We start from the raw sequence: 16,199 nt of genomic DNA, 5'->3' as shown, positions 1-16,199 counted from the left end.
TAGATTCGGTTGGTGAGGTCTTTACTTCCAGGAGATTTCTTTATTCCTTTTGTCGGGTATTAATGGAGGCAATCAATGATTCTAACTCCTCTCTTAAAGGCAAATGCTTTTCTTGCCTTGAAACCTCTGTCAGCCTAGTTCCCAGTGATACTTCTATAAAGGCCTTGTCTTCATGTTGCTTGTTTGGGAAAGTTATTGCTCCCATGATTGTGGAGGAGATCAACGTGACTGATTTCGTGGCTAAAACCTGGAAAATACCAGTTTCTGTGGCTTCTGTAATGGATGATGTGAAGGGTGCGAATGTCTTCAAGTTCGGTTTTGAATGTGCTGATCATAGGAACTGGGCTATGGAGAATGGCCCATGGTGTGTACGTGGTTATTCGTTGGTCCTTCGAGCTTGGACTCCTACCGTTGAAGGGCCGGTGGCTTTCAATCTGTTGCGTACATGGATTCAGATTCATAACCTCCCTCATGAGTATTTTTCTAAGGCAAATGGTTATCTACTAGGGGGATTGGTTGGAAAAGTGGTGCGAGTAGAACTGGATGAAGGAAAGCCAGCTGCTTGGTGCAGTTTCCTCAAAGTCCTGGTTGATATTGATGCTGAAAAACCATTATTCTCAGGGTGTTATTTTGATATTGCTTCAGGGGTGAAGAAGTGGATACAAGTGAAATATGAAAAGATAGGCATTTTCTGTTATTTTTGTGGGTGTCTTGGGCACCAACGCAGAGGATGCAAGCTGACATCTCCGGTGACGGTCTCTAATAGCGAGGGAATCCCTTTTCCCATGTTCGGCCCTTGGCTTTCAACATTATCATTATACCAATGCGTTTTTTCTGGGCCGAAGTCATCTGTCTTCCGTCGACTACCAGCTTCTTTGGCCTCGGGGAAGAATGCTGGAAGTGTTTTATTGTTGCCGGCATCCATGGAAGATGGAGATGCTGAACGGAGGAGCTTCCCTACTTCTCAAGCTCTTCGATCGAGACGGCAAGTGATGGGGACATCTCACGGTGCCACTGGCCTCGGGAAGACGAAGCGTGCGGTGTGGTTCCCTAAAAATTGCCTTTCTGGTGGTGAGAGATCGATTGCCATTTCTGGCTTTGGTGGTGAGGCAGGGTCTCTGCAAGCAGGAAAGGAAAAGGATGACTTACTTGTTTTGGAGATGAACAGTAGGGACCAAAGGAATTTCAATTTGAAGACCGTTGGTGAGGATAAAAGGAAGGATGGGCTTTTTGTTAATGGGCCGAGTGGTGTGAATGTTGGGCTGGATAATCAACAAATGAGAAAAGGAAAGAGCCCACTTTACCAGAATTTAAATGAGACTATTAATGTAAATGGGCCTCCGCCTTCTTCTAAGGAAGCTATTCTGTGTGGGCCCGAGTTAGTGGAGTCCTTGGGCTTTGATAATAATACAAAAAATCTGGAGGGGCTGTCTAATTTAGATAAGGGCTCTAATGATATTGGGCCGAACCATCACTCTCTCAACATACTTGGGCTCGTGGGGGATAGCTCAAAATTGCCTAGAGACACTAATGATCCCGAGGTGCATGATAATGAAGCCAAAGCCTTGGCCCAATTTTTCAAAGCTCAAGAAAGCTTATTGCATGACCTCAAACATTTTGGAAATCTTGATTTGTATGAGATTCGGAATATAGGAGGCGATATTGGGGTCCCGGCTTCATCCGAAGTTAATGAGAGAACGACACCTTTCAAGAAACGAAAATTTGAAGCGTCGGCCTCTCTTTGCTCTCGGCCCCACAAAGTTCCGCGTAAGTACCCTGATGTCGTCAGGGATTTTCCATGGGATACAAAGCAAAAAGAAGATGATTTGGATTTGGAAATTGATGACCCTTCTGAGGATAGCTCTAGTTCCCCGAGTTGTTCTGGTATTCTGAAGAACCCGCTGGTTGGTTCCTTTGTGATCGATGACACTGTTTCGAGTGGGTCTTCTGATTCCCACAACCCTGTGGAGGAGAATGTCGAATCTCCTCCACAGGAGTCATGAGAGGTATTGCCTGGAACTGTAGAGGGTTAGGGCAGACCTCTACAGTTCGGGAGCTGAAGTCCCTGATCCACTCTCGTTCTCCGGATTTTGTCTTCCTTTCCGAGATCAAAGTGGATGCTAATCCTCTGGTACGTATACTAAAATCCTTACACTTTTACTTTAACATTTGTGTTCCTTCTATTGGCACTGCGGGAGGTATTATTTTGGCTTGGAAATCGGGTTTTAGTTTTGAATGTATTTCTTCCTCGGGTAATCATATTTCGGGAATTGTTTATTCGGATCCCCCCTCTTATCCGTGGCTCCTCTCGTGTGTTTATGGCCCCCCCTACTTGCACGCAAAGAAAAAGTTCTGGTCTGAATTTATGAAGATAGGAGATAGGTTTGGCGGGCCCTGGCTTATTTTGGGTGACACCAATTTCGTTCTTAGTGACTCTGAAAGAGAGGGCTCTTCGGGCCGGGATCCTTTCATTCCGTTCATTTCTAATCTTATTGAGAGTAGAGGACTTCTCAATATGCCTATACAAGGGGACAAACTGACTTGGGATAACCATAGGCCGGGGAGGCACCATGTGAAATCTGCCCTGGATAAAGGCATAGTTAATGGGGCTTGGATTAATCTATTTCCTCAGGCTATTCTCTGTTCTGACCAAACCAGCAACTCGGACCATAGGCCGCTTTGTCTCCTTTCAGGGGGTTTCGAACCCAAATTTAAGAGATGCTTTAAATTTGAAGAAGGTTGGACCCGTGATGCTCGAAGTAAGCTTGTAGTAGACCATGCCTGGAAATCGGTTAATCATGGTTGGGCCCCTGCTCGTGTTTTCAAAAAGGTTGGTGCTACCAGAGTTGCTCTAATTAACTGGAATCGCTCCCAATTCGGAAAGTTGGAGGTGGCCATAAAAGAGCTTGAGCAAAAACTTAATAGTATTCAGAGCCTCCCAGCTGGTGCCCGGGATTGGAACCATGAATGTGAGATTCGGCGTGCTCTGAACGAATCTCGAGAAAGGAAAGCGATCTACTGGAAGCAAAGAGCCAGAGTGTCTTGGCTCAAAGATGGGGATAAGTGCTCTAAATTCTTCTTTCTCTCCGCGGCGATTAAAGGCAGAAGAAATGCCATAGAGAGTATCCTGAATAAAGATAATATCTGGATCTCTGGACGAGGGGCTATTGGCAAAGAATTCACTGAATATTTTAAGGGTATTTTCGCTGGCTCTGATTTTGATGTGGATTTCAACTGTGATCACTTGTTTCAACAGAAAATCTCCCTGGAAGATTCGGAAGCCCTTGTGAGCTGGCCTAGCTCTGAGGAAATTAAAAGAGCTCTTTTTGCAATGTCCAACCATAAGGCCCCGGGCCCTGATGGAATGTCTGTGCTATTCTATAAACACTATTGGGATTCTGTTGGAGCTGATTTCTGTGATGCGGTGTCTGACTTCTTTATTTCAGGGAATATGCATAGAGGCATTAATGCCACGAATGTTGTTCTTATCCCTAAGGTCCAAAATCCTACTCGAACCAACCATTTTAGACCCATCTCTCTGTGTAATGTGGTGTACAAAGTGATTTCCAAGATTATCGCGAACAGGATAAAGCCTTTACTTCCTTCTCTCATATGTCCAACTCAAGCTGCCTTTGTTCCTGGAAGGAATATCCATGATAATAATGTTATTGTTCAAGAAATTATCCACTCCTTCAATAGAAAGAGAGGCAAGGAAGGTTTTTTCGCGATAAAAATTGACCTGGTTAAAGCTTATGATAAGCTAAGCTGGAGGTTCATTGATCATGTTTTGGAATGCTCCGGAGCCCCCCAGAAATTCCGCCTTTGGATCTTGCAGTGTATCTCAACCACCACCCTAAACATCTGTCTCAATGGGGGGCAGGTTGGGAGAATTAACCCTTCTTGTGGGCTTCGGCAAGGCGACCCTCTCTCCCCTTATCTTTTTATTTGGGCTGCAGAAGTGCTTTCAAGATTATTTCATGAAGCCCTTGACCAGGGGGCTATTAAAGGAATTCAACTCAGTAGGGGTGGGCCGGTGCTTTCTCATATTTTCTTTGCGGACGACCTTATTCTGGTAGGTCGAGCAAATTTAGCAGAGGTGAATGGATTCTGGAGATGTCTAGAGAGTTTTTGTTCGTGGTCTGGCCAACAGGTGAATAAGCTCAAAACGTCTATATTTTTTAGTAAAAACACACCGTTAAGCTTACGGGGTGAAATCAAGGAAGTGTTGGGAATTGATTATCCTGAAGGATGCATTAAATATCTGGGGCTGCCCCTCTTTAGATCGAGGCAGAAAGATGCTGATTTTAACTTCATTCTTGATAATCTCATGACAAAACTTCAGGGTTGGAAAGCAAAAACCTTATCTAAAGCGGGCCGAGCTACTCTCATCAAATCTGTAGGTTTGGCTATGCCTATGTATGCTATGCAAACCACGAAACTCTCTACCCGAATGGTAAATAAGATTGATGGCTTGGTAAGAGATTTCTGGTGGGGGTTTGAGAAAGGAAACCATGGGATTCATTTAAAGGCTTGGGACAAACTTTGTCTTCCTAAATCTCTGGGGGGGCTTGGTTTTCGAAAAACAAAAGAGATGAATCAGGCCTTTCTGGCTAAATGGGGATGGAATATCCTCAATGGAAGCCAATCTTTATGCTGTAGAGTTCTAATGGCCAAATATCTCAAAGGAAAGGACTTTCTTAGTTGCAGGTACAAAGATTCTGACTCTTGGTTCTGGAAGAATGTCGTGAAAGCGAATTACATCTTGAAAAAAGGGGCCTGCAAATTGGTGGCAAATGGTTCGAATACTAAGATTTGGGAGGACCCCTGGATTCCTCATCGCAAAGGCTTTTGTCCGAGACCGAGGGGGGATGCCTCCTCCAATTTTAACTATGTGGCTGACCTCATGTCATGTAACGGGCAATGGGACATCCAAAAACTCCGAGATTCTTTTGATCGTGAAACGGTCTCGGATATTCTAAAAGGTGGCCATCCTTCCGGGATTGGCTCCGATAGATGGATTTGGACGTTAGAAAGCAAGGGTTGCTTTTCGTCTAAATCGGCTTATCTGGTTCAAGCAAAGGAAAGAGCTCCTCACTGTGAGGTTGCTCCGAAACTCTGGAATAAGCTTTGGAACAGCAAAATTTTGGAGCGACACAAGGTAATGTGGTGGTGTATCCTTTCCAGTGCTCTGCCTGTGAGAGCGTTGATTGGAAAGAGATTCCATATAGAGGACACTAGTTGCCCCTTATGTGGTGTGGGTGAGGAATCCATTGAACATCTGTTTCTCGCCTGCGATGTGGCTTTCCATCTATGGCGCTCCTCTCCTTGGGGCATTTTCCCTGTGTGTGATACTGGCATCCGTGTTTGGGATTGGGTAAAGTTCATATGGGAGCTTCACAACAGAGGGATCCGAGCTGATGATGTTTTCTTATATGCCTCGATTGTTGTGGATACTATTTGGATGGTGCGCAATGAAAAGGTCCATAATAACTGTAATCCTGACTTAAAAAAATGTATTGATAATATTTGTACTTCTTATGCAGATTGCCATGATACTTTGCTACCTAGTCCCACTCCAGATCTAAAGGAAGCTTGGTCCCCTCCTCCTCCGGATTGGATTAAGCTGAATTGTGATGTCAAGGTGGGATTTAATAGTATGTGTATTGCTGTTGTTGCAAGAAATCACTTAGGAAGAGTTGTTAGAGTTCAGACGGCTCGGGAAGACTTCTCGGAGGTTCTTTGTGGAGAAGCGGCTGCCTGCTGTTTAGCTGTTTCTGTAGCTGTTGAAATCGGTTCCAAGTTTGTAATAGTGGAGAGTGACTCGAGGGTGGTTATCAATGCTCTCAATGGGGTGGAATCTCGTTGGAGCCTTGATAATTATGTCTCATTTTGTTCTAAGTCTTCTCCCTCTTTTATTAGTTGTAATTTTTCTTATGTTAGTAGGAATTGTAATTTCGCTGCCCATAATGTGGCTAGATGGGCGTTTGCTCATCAGGTGTTTGGGTCCATCCCGATATCCTATCTACCTGACAATATAATTTGTAACGACCACGAGGTCTAATCCATTTAATCTATGATATAAACGCTTTTTATTTCAAAAAAAAAAAAAAAAAGACTGTGTATCTTAGGCCACCCAAGAATATTTTGTCCCAAAGAGAAGTTGTTCAAGTTTGGGAGAACCTCATTGGCAAAGAGTTGCACAAGTCATCAATCTCAAAGCAAGAGTTTCTAGCTAATTTGAAAGGTGAGACCTTAATATAAAATATATATTTATTATGATTATTTTCTTCCTAATTACTAGTTCTTATATCAAAATCACATGTTGGCCTAACGTAATTACTTGTTTGATTTTAATTTGTATGGAAATGAAGATTTAGATTATGCTTGGCAAGTTGGAATGGGGCATTATTACAATGTGTTTTTTGAAGGTTGCCTAACAAATTTTGAAATAGGCGACGAAGGGGTCGAGGCAACTCAACTTTATCCAGAAATCAAGTATGTTTCGGTATACGTTTACATGAAGCGCTATCTCTAATAAATGACACATATAGACCTTAATATAATTTTAAGTATATAATAAAGTCTGTTAGGGTTTTTCATTCTTGAATCCTTAACTTCCGAAAGACCTTCCCTGAGCTCAGGCGTGGCTTGGTTAGGGTCTGTGGTTTTACTACTGCAATTAGTCTTGTCACTGTGATATAGTTTTGTGTGTCTTTTATTTAGGTTACTGTGATAAATCTTATCTCTGTAACATGGTTTTATTTTTGTTTCATTGTTGGTTCGTTTTCTTTATCAAATCATTGTTAGCGGTTGAGAACAACAAGCTTTTTACGGTTTAATGAGTTATTAATAGTGCAGTTACGTACCTTGTATTGCATAATAGTTTATTTTATTTAAGTTTCTTTTGTAAAATATGATTTGATCATCAGATGGCCGATAGGTTGACTTGTTCTATAACCCTGATCATATTTTCAACGGAGGAGATCACGATTGGATTGCAGATTATTATTTTAATTGATTGGTATTAATATAATTTCTTAATAAAAAATATATAAAATTTTAAGGGTTCCCTAAATTATCAAGAATTGTAATATTTATATTGTATTATTATTATATATTGCAAATCAATAGTTGTTGTGACTAAAAATAATTAGTAACAACTTGTATTTAAATACTACTCACAAGTAATATTTTGTTGTGACTAAAAGTTACATTTCGTCACAAAAAACTATGTTGTGACTAAAAAGTTGTCATTAAACGTAATAGTGATAGACAAATCACGTCATTTACAATGACAGTAAAAAAAAAGATTTTTACAAAAAAATATTGAATTTTGAATAAAAGTTTATAATTTTACTGTTAAACGGAATTTTGAATTTTTTACAAAAATATTCTGTATAAAATTTACACAATATTTTTGAAAAAAAAAAATCCACTCTACAATAAAAAGGAACAAAAATTAAAAATTTAAGTATATGGTGTAAAAATTGATAAAATAAACTATAATAGTATTATCAACTAAAAAATTAATAAACCTCTAAAGTATAAAGAAGTGTGGAGAATATTAAATTTTCTATGAATAAGTGATAAAACACCCTATTAATAATTGTTAGGCAAATTTTCAATCATAAGAATGTACTTTGGTATAATTAAATTGGACTAAACTTTGAGAATATGGATGATACTAAAGTTTAAATTACTTATTTAATAAAAAAATAAATAAATTTTTTTTAATCTTTTTTTTTTTTAATTTTTTTTTTTTTTTTTTTGATGAATCAGGAAAATTGTATTAGCTCACAAACTTTTTACATCCTAATAGCACCTGAAAAAAAAACAGGCCTAAGTTATGTATCTATACAAATTGTACAACGAAAAACAATCAGTTCTATAACAATGACTTGAACCATTCTTTGTCTACATTCGAAACTTTTTTAGGCCAAAATAATTCCACTCTTTGAGTCACACCAGCCTTTAACTCTTTACACATTCTCATGTCATCTTGAGTTTCATCATCCCAATAGGACAAATTTCGCATCTTCCATATGTGGTAAATCAAGCTTGCAACAGCAGCAGCTATTACAAGCTTTCTGAAATTGCTCAACTTCGACCTACCAAGCCATCGAATTAGACCGGAGAGGCTAACTGATTGTGGCTTCCATTGCAGCCACTCCTTTACTTGTTGCAGGCACTTCCGGGAAACAGCGCACTCAAAAAACAAATGCATTGATGTTTCAGGCTGTTCTTTACACAACAAACATCCATGATCAGTAGAGATCCCCATCTTGCATAATCTATCCCTTGTTTTGAGTCTGTGTTGGATAGCTAACCATGCAACAAAACTGTGTTTTGGTGTGTTTAGCCTACCCCATATTTGCTTGTTCCAAAACACCTTCTCTTGAACTGGGTTCAGAAGTTTGTAACCATAGTCAACAGTGTATTTTTGCAGTACTAAATTCCCATTTAGAGCAATCTTGAATTTCTCCTTAAGCCTCATCAAGCTAATCCAGTACCAACTCGAACTGCTTGGTGGGATGTGATCCCACCAATCTCCATTATGCAAATATACACTATTTATCCATCTCAACCATAGGCTATCCTCCTTATTGGCTATAGCCCAAAGATACTTCCCCATTGCAGCTTTATTCCATGCTGAAACATTCCTAAATCCCAACCCACCAGCAGACTTAGGTTGGCAAATAGCTTCCCAAGCCACAAGGCCCGGTCCTTGGTACATGGCATGGCCTTTCCATAGATAATTCCTGCATATAGCTTCTATTCTTTGGATCACCTTCTTCGGCAGTAGCAAAAGTTGGCTCCAATAAGTATGGATAGTAAGAAGCACAGAATTAATAAGTGTTACTCTACCTGCAAAAGATAGGTTTCTCGAGCTCCATGTTTTAATCCTAGCAGTCATTTTTTCAGTTAGAATCTCACACTCCTTACCTGATATTCTCTTCGGGCAAATGGGGATTCCCAAGTATGTGAATGGTAGCTGTTGGAGAGTAAAACCCGAAGCTTTCACAATCTTTTCCAGATCTGATTTTGGCATGTTACTGCTATAAATAGCAGATTTTGAAGCATTCGGTTGTAATCCTGATGTTAAGGAGAATAGCTTCAGCCCTTGCAACATATAACATACACTTTTGGAGTCACCATGACAAAACAATAGAACATCATCAGCAAAAGCAAGATGGTTTAACTTGATTCCTGCACATCTATGGTGGAATTTAAAATCCTGCATTTCTCCGATCTTCCCCATGATTCTAGATAGGTACTCCATACCTAAAACAAATAATAATGGGGACATGGGGTCACCTTGTCTAAGGCCTCTTTTGGATTCAAAAAATCCATGCAAAGTCCCATTAAACATGAGTGAAAATTTGGGAGTGCGAACACAATTCATCACAAGATTAATGAAAGACTTTGGAAATCCAAGTCCATGTAACATTTCCTCAATAAAATTCCACTCTATAGTATCATAAGCTTTTTGTAGATCAAGCTTAATGAGACAACTAGCCTTGTTTGTTTTCCTACTATAGTGCCTAACAAGATCTTGACATATCATTATGTTGTGCCCAATATACCTTCCTTGGATAAATTCGCCCTGATTTTGAGAAACTAAATCAGGGAGAATCAATTTCAATCTAGAACACAATAGCTTGGTTGCAATTTTGTAAATCACATTGCAACAAGCTATCGGTCTAAAGTCTTTCACTGTATTTGGGCATTTCATTTTAGGAACTATAGTAAGAATAGTTGAGTTTATCTCCTTAAGAAGCTTACCCGATTCAAGGAAAGATGTAACTGCTTGATACACTTCTTCACCCACTAGCTCCCAATTATCCTGAAAAAAGAAACTGGAGAACCCATCTGGACCTGGGGCTTTATTCCCTGGAATCCCAAAAACAACTTGTTTCACCTCCTCCATAGAGAACTTCTGTGTGAGGATATCTGCCTGGTTTTGGGAGAGGATGTTTCCTCTGTTTATTATTTTGGTGCTGACTTTCCTTCTTCCTTCTAGTTGTGTCCCCAACAGATCTTTATAATAAGAGACAAAAGCATTTGTCACTTGTTGTGGTTCATGTGCTCTTGTTCCATCTTGTTGTTCTATCGAGAATATTTGATTCTGCCTGATTCGTTGCTTTATACTTGCATGGAAAAGGGCTGTATTTGAGTCTCCATTTTGAATCCACGCAACTTTTGCTTTTTGCTGCAAGAAAGAAGTATAATCTCTCTGTACCTGCATAAAATGAGCTCTAGCATTCTGTTCAGCATTCAATAAACCAGTATTTAGTGGGTCTTTATGAAGCTCCTCCTGGCTATTTTCCAATTCCAGTTTAGCTTTCAAAGTTGCAGCATGCAGATCATTATACCCCTTCCTGTTAATGTCTTTAAAAACCGGTTTGAGAGCTCTAAGCTTGCTTACCAGTTGAAACATTTTTGAACCCTGAAGACTTTGTGACCATGTTTCCCTAAGCTTCACCTCATACTCCGGGTGATTCTTCCACATTCTGAAGTATCTGAATGGTTTCTTCCCTCCTTGCCACTGAGGATATAAGGTCAGAATAGCTGGGGTGTGATCAAAGAGTCCTTCATTCATAAAGCCAGCTTCAGCCGTAGGATACTTATCTAACCAAGTTTGATTGGCCATAATCCGATCAATCTTGGAGTAGATACGATCATCTCCCTGTTGTTTGTTTGTCCATGTGAAAAAGTTTCTTGTTGCCTTAACATCCTCCAGTTGGCAGTGCGAGATGCAGTCAATGAAATCAGTAGAGGCATGGAATTTAACTTTGTGCCCAATTCTCTCATCCTTTGCAATGATATCATTAAAGTCCCCCATTAGTAACCAGCTCTCATTGGTTGCCAAACCCCTAAGATCTTGCCATAATTCCATTCTTCCAACATGATCATTATATGCATATACCACAGTAACAAAGCTACTGAAGTGTGAATCAGTAGTAGAAATATGTAGGTGCATAAGTTGGCTGGTGCACTTAATTATGTCTACATTGTATCTTAGAGGATTCCAAGCAATGACTATTCTTCCCCCTCTATGCCAAGCAATGTTGGTGGAGAAACACCAACCTGAAAACACATTTAGGTACAAAGCTCCTAATTTAGAAGCTTTTACCCTTGTCTCGAGGAGACCAACAAAACCGACCCCTTGTGAACTAATAAATTGCTTTATTAGCCTTTGCTTTTGTTGGTTGTTGGCTCCTCGGACATTCCAGGATAGGAACTTATCCATTTACAAGAGAGGGTCCTCCCCCCTCTCTTGTGTTTCCAATTTCATCGAGATGACTCTCCCTATTTCCCACTTCCTTTCCCTGCAGAGAATACAATTCTGCATTAATAGTGGTATTATCAGCTAGCACACTAAAAGAGTTCTTGGTTTCAGCAATTGTTTTCTGTTGCTCTGTGTGCTTCCTTCCTTTGGTAACTTGTTGAAAACCTTCTTCATCCATGATGTTCTTCTCTGCCTTCTTCCTTTTATCTTCTTTCACAACCCACTCTTGCTTAGGCTTCGAATTCTTCTTGCAATCATCCACTCCATGACCCATACCATAGCAATGTGTGCACTTTATAGGTTTCCATTCATATTTAACCCCCACATAAGTGTTCATACCATGTTCATCCTCAAATTCCAGCATAGTGGGGAGTTCTTGGTCCATCTTAACTTCAACTAAAACACGAGGATAATTCAATCGATCTCTGCTTTTTGTTACCTCGTCAACCATTATAGGATTTCCCATCTGTCCAACTATTTTGAATAGTGATTTCTGGCCCCAGTACTTGAGGTCTAAGTCTTCTAATTGAATCCAAATGGGAATGTTCTTCACATCTTCCTTCCTAAAATTTGTGTTAGGATCCCACGGTTTCATGATAACTGGTCGTCTATTAAAGAAAATGTACCCACCATTCACTACTTTGTCTCTGTCTTCAATAGAGTGAAAACGAATTATGAAAATTCCATATGCAAGCAAACATACCCTATCAACCATATCTGCCCAAATTCTTTTAGCAAAACCCTCTAGAATCTGCAGTGGAGGATTAGAACCCAGCACATAACACACTATAGAAGACTTCCAAAAATTAACTTCATCTTCAATATCCTCAAAGTCAATCTTAACTTTGCTGGAACTAACAGGGGACTTAAAAACATTTTCCAGGTTACGAACAACAGGTGCAGAATGAAGGATTGGAGGAATTGAGTTCTTACCTTGAGCAACTGTACTGTTACATTTCTCATTAGCATGTAGGAAGCTTCTGAAATCTTGGCACACCTCCTCCATTCGCTTAATCTCTTGCAAAGACGACCGGGGAGACAGTGGTGGCTGGAGCAAATCATGATTCGAACTCAGCCTCCTTCTCCCTTGCAATTCATCAAAGTTCTCATCCTCCTCCTCTGTAAGCTCCAACGGGTCAATCCCAATTTCAGTTTCTTCAAGTTCCGTTCGTAATACACCCACAGCCGATTTTGATTTTGATTCTTTCTTCTTGGTTTTCTTAATTGCAGTTTTAGGTTTGCTCGACCCCTGCGCTACCTTCCTCGGACGCCCACGACCTGCCATAGCCACCGATTTGAGATCGGAGTCGCAGAGCCCTAGCAGAGCAGTACCAGGTTTCGAACGAGCTTTTCTATCAGTTTCTTTCTTTTAAAACTAATTTTATGTTAACAAAAAATAAAACTTGACACAACATAACTCGAAAATAATATGAAATAATAAATTAAGGTGATATATTTGATTTTCGTATCATATATAATATGTTTGATAAGTTTTTAAACAATTTATTTAATAATTATTTTTACTCTGAACAATTGTTATATTTCACGTTTGTTTCAATATGGTAATATGACATAATAAAAAATAAATAAACATTAAAAAAAATATCTTCGGCCAACTTTGTTTTATTAGCAAAGAAGTTCTTGTTTTCAAAATAAATTAAACATTATATTGTATAAGAAAATTATCATCATTAAAACATATTATCAATCTAATATTATTTAAAAGTGTTAAATAATAACTAGTACTCAAAATCATATAAAGTAATTTTTGACAAATTCTTTTAGCAATTTGATCCACAATCACGACAACAACGAAAATGATAATCAGTAGAAAATTGAATCCATAATAGATTGTTTCTATCCCAACTTGTTCATACCAATATCCATATATACGAGCCATGAGTACTAGTGCAAACCCAGTTACCATTCATATGATCACTACACTTCCTTTAACCCAGTTACCAGTTACCATTCATATTTACGTAGTTTCAGTACCAAAGTCAACGCAAAGTCAACATACAAAAACCCTAACTTTCTAAACTTCGTATCAATATATGATCACCCGTAAAAACATCAAGCTAGCTAGCGTTATATTATTTGCCTAGTGACTATATATTTATTCTAGAACAGTAGTACTGTTTTTAGTCTCGACTCTAGTATGGATATGTCGGTGTCATCGTTGATTGTCGTGACTAATGTTGTGACTGAGACGGTAGGCAAATATACCATATTTTGTGCCGACGTTAACATGTAAATGCCCCATATCACCAATATTGCTGCAAAAATTATGCCAAAAATGATGGTAAAAAACTTTACAATACTACATTTCACAAGATTATCAAATTTGAAATCTTGTGAAATAATACTACTAATGTGGAGGAACAAGATCATATCATCATGATATATTTTTTTTTTCCTATTCCTACTAATATTCAAATTGAAATTGGCCTTATTAATTCACACAACAGATTTTAAGTTTTATCATTTTGAAATTAATTTTATTAATAATATTTTAAAATAATCTTTTTTTAGGGAATTTTAAATTAATGTGATTAAAAGAAAATGATTTTCTAACTTTCAAATTTAAAATCTTTTTATCTCAAAAAGAAATTAAAATCTTTACTTATATAGGCAAAAAGTTTAAGTTGGTATTTGAATTTCGATTTAACCTGCTTAAAAAAATCAATTAACGTATTCAACAGTTATTCAATTACATTAAAAAAAATCCTTTCAAAATAAATCAATTAAAAAATCTAATAAAATTATAATTAATTTAGCAAGTAAGACTTTTTCTAAAATTCTATTGCGTAGCAATTAAATCTTTTTGCATTGAATTTTTAAACTAAATAAAAATATATTTTTTTAAATGATTAAAAATAAAATCCTAATTCCTTTCAAAATAAATAAATAAAATCCTAATAAATCTAAAATTACAACAACTATATATATTTAGTAATATCAAAATCTTAATATATATAATTATATACCACAGTTGAAAGTGAAAAAACAAAACTGGCATCGATATTAAGCTTCTTTTTCTTATTTGGAAAAAATTTATCCATAGCTTAGTTTTTAATTTATTTTTACAGTTTATAATATATATATAAAAGCTATATTTTGATTTCCTTTTTTTAATAAAAGCTAGATTTGGGTGACATAGGAACTTAACAAGCTCCAAAGTTTTTGGAGATCAATTTATTTGAGTAACACTAACGTTGAAGATGGATCAACGAGCACATGATTATTACACCGCGACATATGCCATGACATATCAGCAACAACAACAACAACAACAACAACAACAACAACAACGGTTTCAATACCCTCCTCAGCAGCAACATTTACCACTTCTCATTCCCCCGCACCCACCAATACAACAACAACAACAACAACAACAACAACAACAACAACAACAACAACGGTTTCAATACCCTCCTCAGCAGCAACATTTACCACTTCTCATTCCCCCGCAGCCAATACAACAACAACAACAACAACAACGGTTTCAATACCCTCCTCAGCAGCAACAACTACCACTTTTCATTCCCCCGCACCGGCCAATGCAACAATTCCCTTACCAAGTTCATCCCCACACACCATCACAACATCCCCACATAGGTCTTCCACTTGTTGCTCCGCCTCATCCACCTTCAAACCCCGAGCTTCACAAGCGAATTGATAAATTGGTTGAGTATGTCGTAAAAAATGGGCCTACATTTGAAGACATGATACGAGAAAAGCAACAATTTAATCTTGATTACGCGTTTTTGTTTGGTGGGGATGGCCACGGTTACTATCGTTATAAGCTTTGGCTATGGACAAGAGGAACAGCTTTGGTGACTAATTCTTTTGTTGGACCATTAAGTTGCCAAAACATGCCATCATCGGTTGCATCTAAGCAATTTCTTCCAAATTCAGTTCCTTTATTGCCATGTCAAGCTATGAATGACGTTAAAAAAGTGTCACCATATCCTTCATTCCCACCTGGTCTAATTCCGGGAATGGTCAAAAAGACACAAATTGGTAGTGGAGTGCCCTACTCTTCCATGAGTCCTTCGGACATCCCAACTGCCATACCTCCATCATGTATAACACAAGAAGAACTTCTTGAAAGAGTGTCGAAATTCTTTAACGATATTAGACAAGCTAATACTTCTCAAGAACCCCTTAAATTTGATGCTCGAGATTTCGATGATGATAATGAGAGAGATTATAAAAGAGAAACTTCTTCACGTAAAGAAGGGGTTTGCATTCCCCTACCACCAAACATTAGCGGTTTAGGGTAAAATTTGAAATAAGCTTTTTTTTCATTTTTTTTTATAAACTAATAATTTGATATTGAAAGAAGAGACAATGTGTTTCTCTTTCTCAATATCATCACCATCAAGATCAGTAGTAGAACAAGGGATATAGTCATGTTTTTGATAAACTAATAATTGTCACATGTAACTGAGATAGAACATTGCTATTAGTTATCATATAGTGTCTAACACTATATTGATGTGGCACGTTGCGATTGATTAGCAGTTTTTTATATTTTTTATTAAATTAAATTGTGTGGGATCCAATATTAATTTATACTAATAAACTAATAATAACAATATGGCACATGTTATGGTGTTTGGCACCATAAGGTGCCCCTTAACTTTTCTCATTAATTTTACAAAAATCACAAACTGATTTTAATATAATAACTTTCATTATTAAGTAACTCTTTACTTATAAACCAAACTGTCCTCATTCAACACAATAGTGAGAATTTCAAATTAATCACAGCAATGTCAAATGCAAGATCATCAAGAAAATGATTGAATCACACAATAGAGACAAGAATATTGTGATCAAACCCTTTCAGTACACTAGAAACTTAACAATAGAGAAGTCACTCTTATATAGTAACTAATTAACT

At 38.0% G+C, this 16,199-nt stretch overlaps 1 protein-coding gene and 1 long non-coding RNA gene across 2 annotated transcripts; both read left to right on the top strand.

The window, feature by feature from the left end:
- The first annotated feature begins 6,114 nt into the window (after positions 1-6,114).
- Positions 6,115-6,912, top strand: LOC115716577 (uncharacterized). Its single transcript, XR_009687763.1, has 2 exons — positions 6,115-6,244; positions 6,372-6,912. It is a non-coding gene; the product is annotated as an uncharacterized LOC115716577 (long non-coding RNA).
- Positions 6,913-14,511: 7,599 nt separating this feature from the next.
- On the top strand, positions 14,512-15,589 carry LOC115716572 (uncharacterized). Its single transcript, XM_061116037.1, has 2 exons — positions 14,512-14,682; positions 14,764-15,589. The coding sequence occupies exons 1-2, from the start codon at positions 14,512-14,514 to the stop codon at positions 15,574-15,576; spliced, it is 984 nt and encodes a 327-aa protein (XP_060972020.1). The 3' UTR covers positions 15,577-15,589.
- The last annotated feature ends 610 nt before the right edge of the window (positions 15,590-16,199 follow it).

The sequence above is a fragment of the Cannabis sativa genome, chromosome 5 (assembly GCF_029168945.1).
Source record: "Cannabis sativa cultivar Pink pepper isolate KNU-18-1 chromosome 5, ASM2916894v1, whole genome shotgun sequence".
In the NCBI taxonomy this organism is placed as follows: domain Eukaryota; kingdom Viridiplantae; phylum Streptophyta; class Magnoliopsida; order Rosales; family Cannabaceae; genus Cannabis; species Cannabis sativa.
The sequence above is the reverse complement of the archived record's forward strand: the minus strand, read 5'-3'. Positions and strand labels throughout refer to the sequence as shown.

What these genes read in the sequence shown, in the direction of transcription:
- LOC115716572 (XM_061116037.1), top strand. Translation starts at nt 14,512, where the DNA reads ATGGATCAACGAGCACATGATTATTACACCGCGACATATGCCATGACA. An exon ending in TACAACAACAACAACAACAA is followed by an intron (nt 14,683 to 14,763) that starts CAACAACAACAA and finishes ATTCCCCCGCAG; the next exon opens with CCAATACAACAACAACAACA.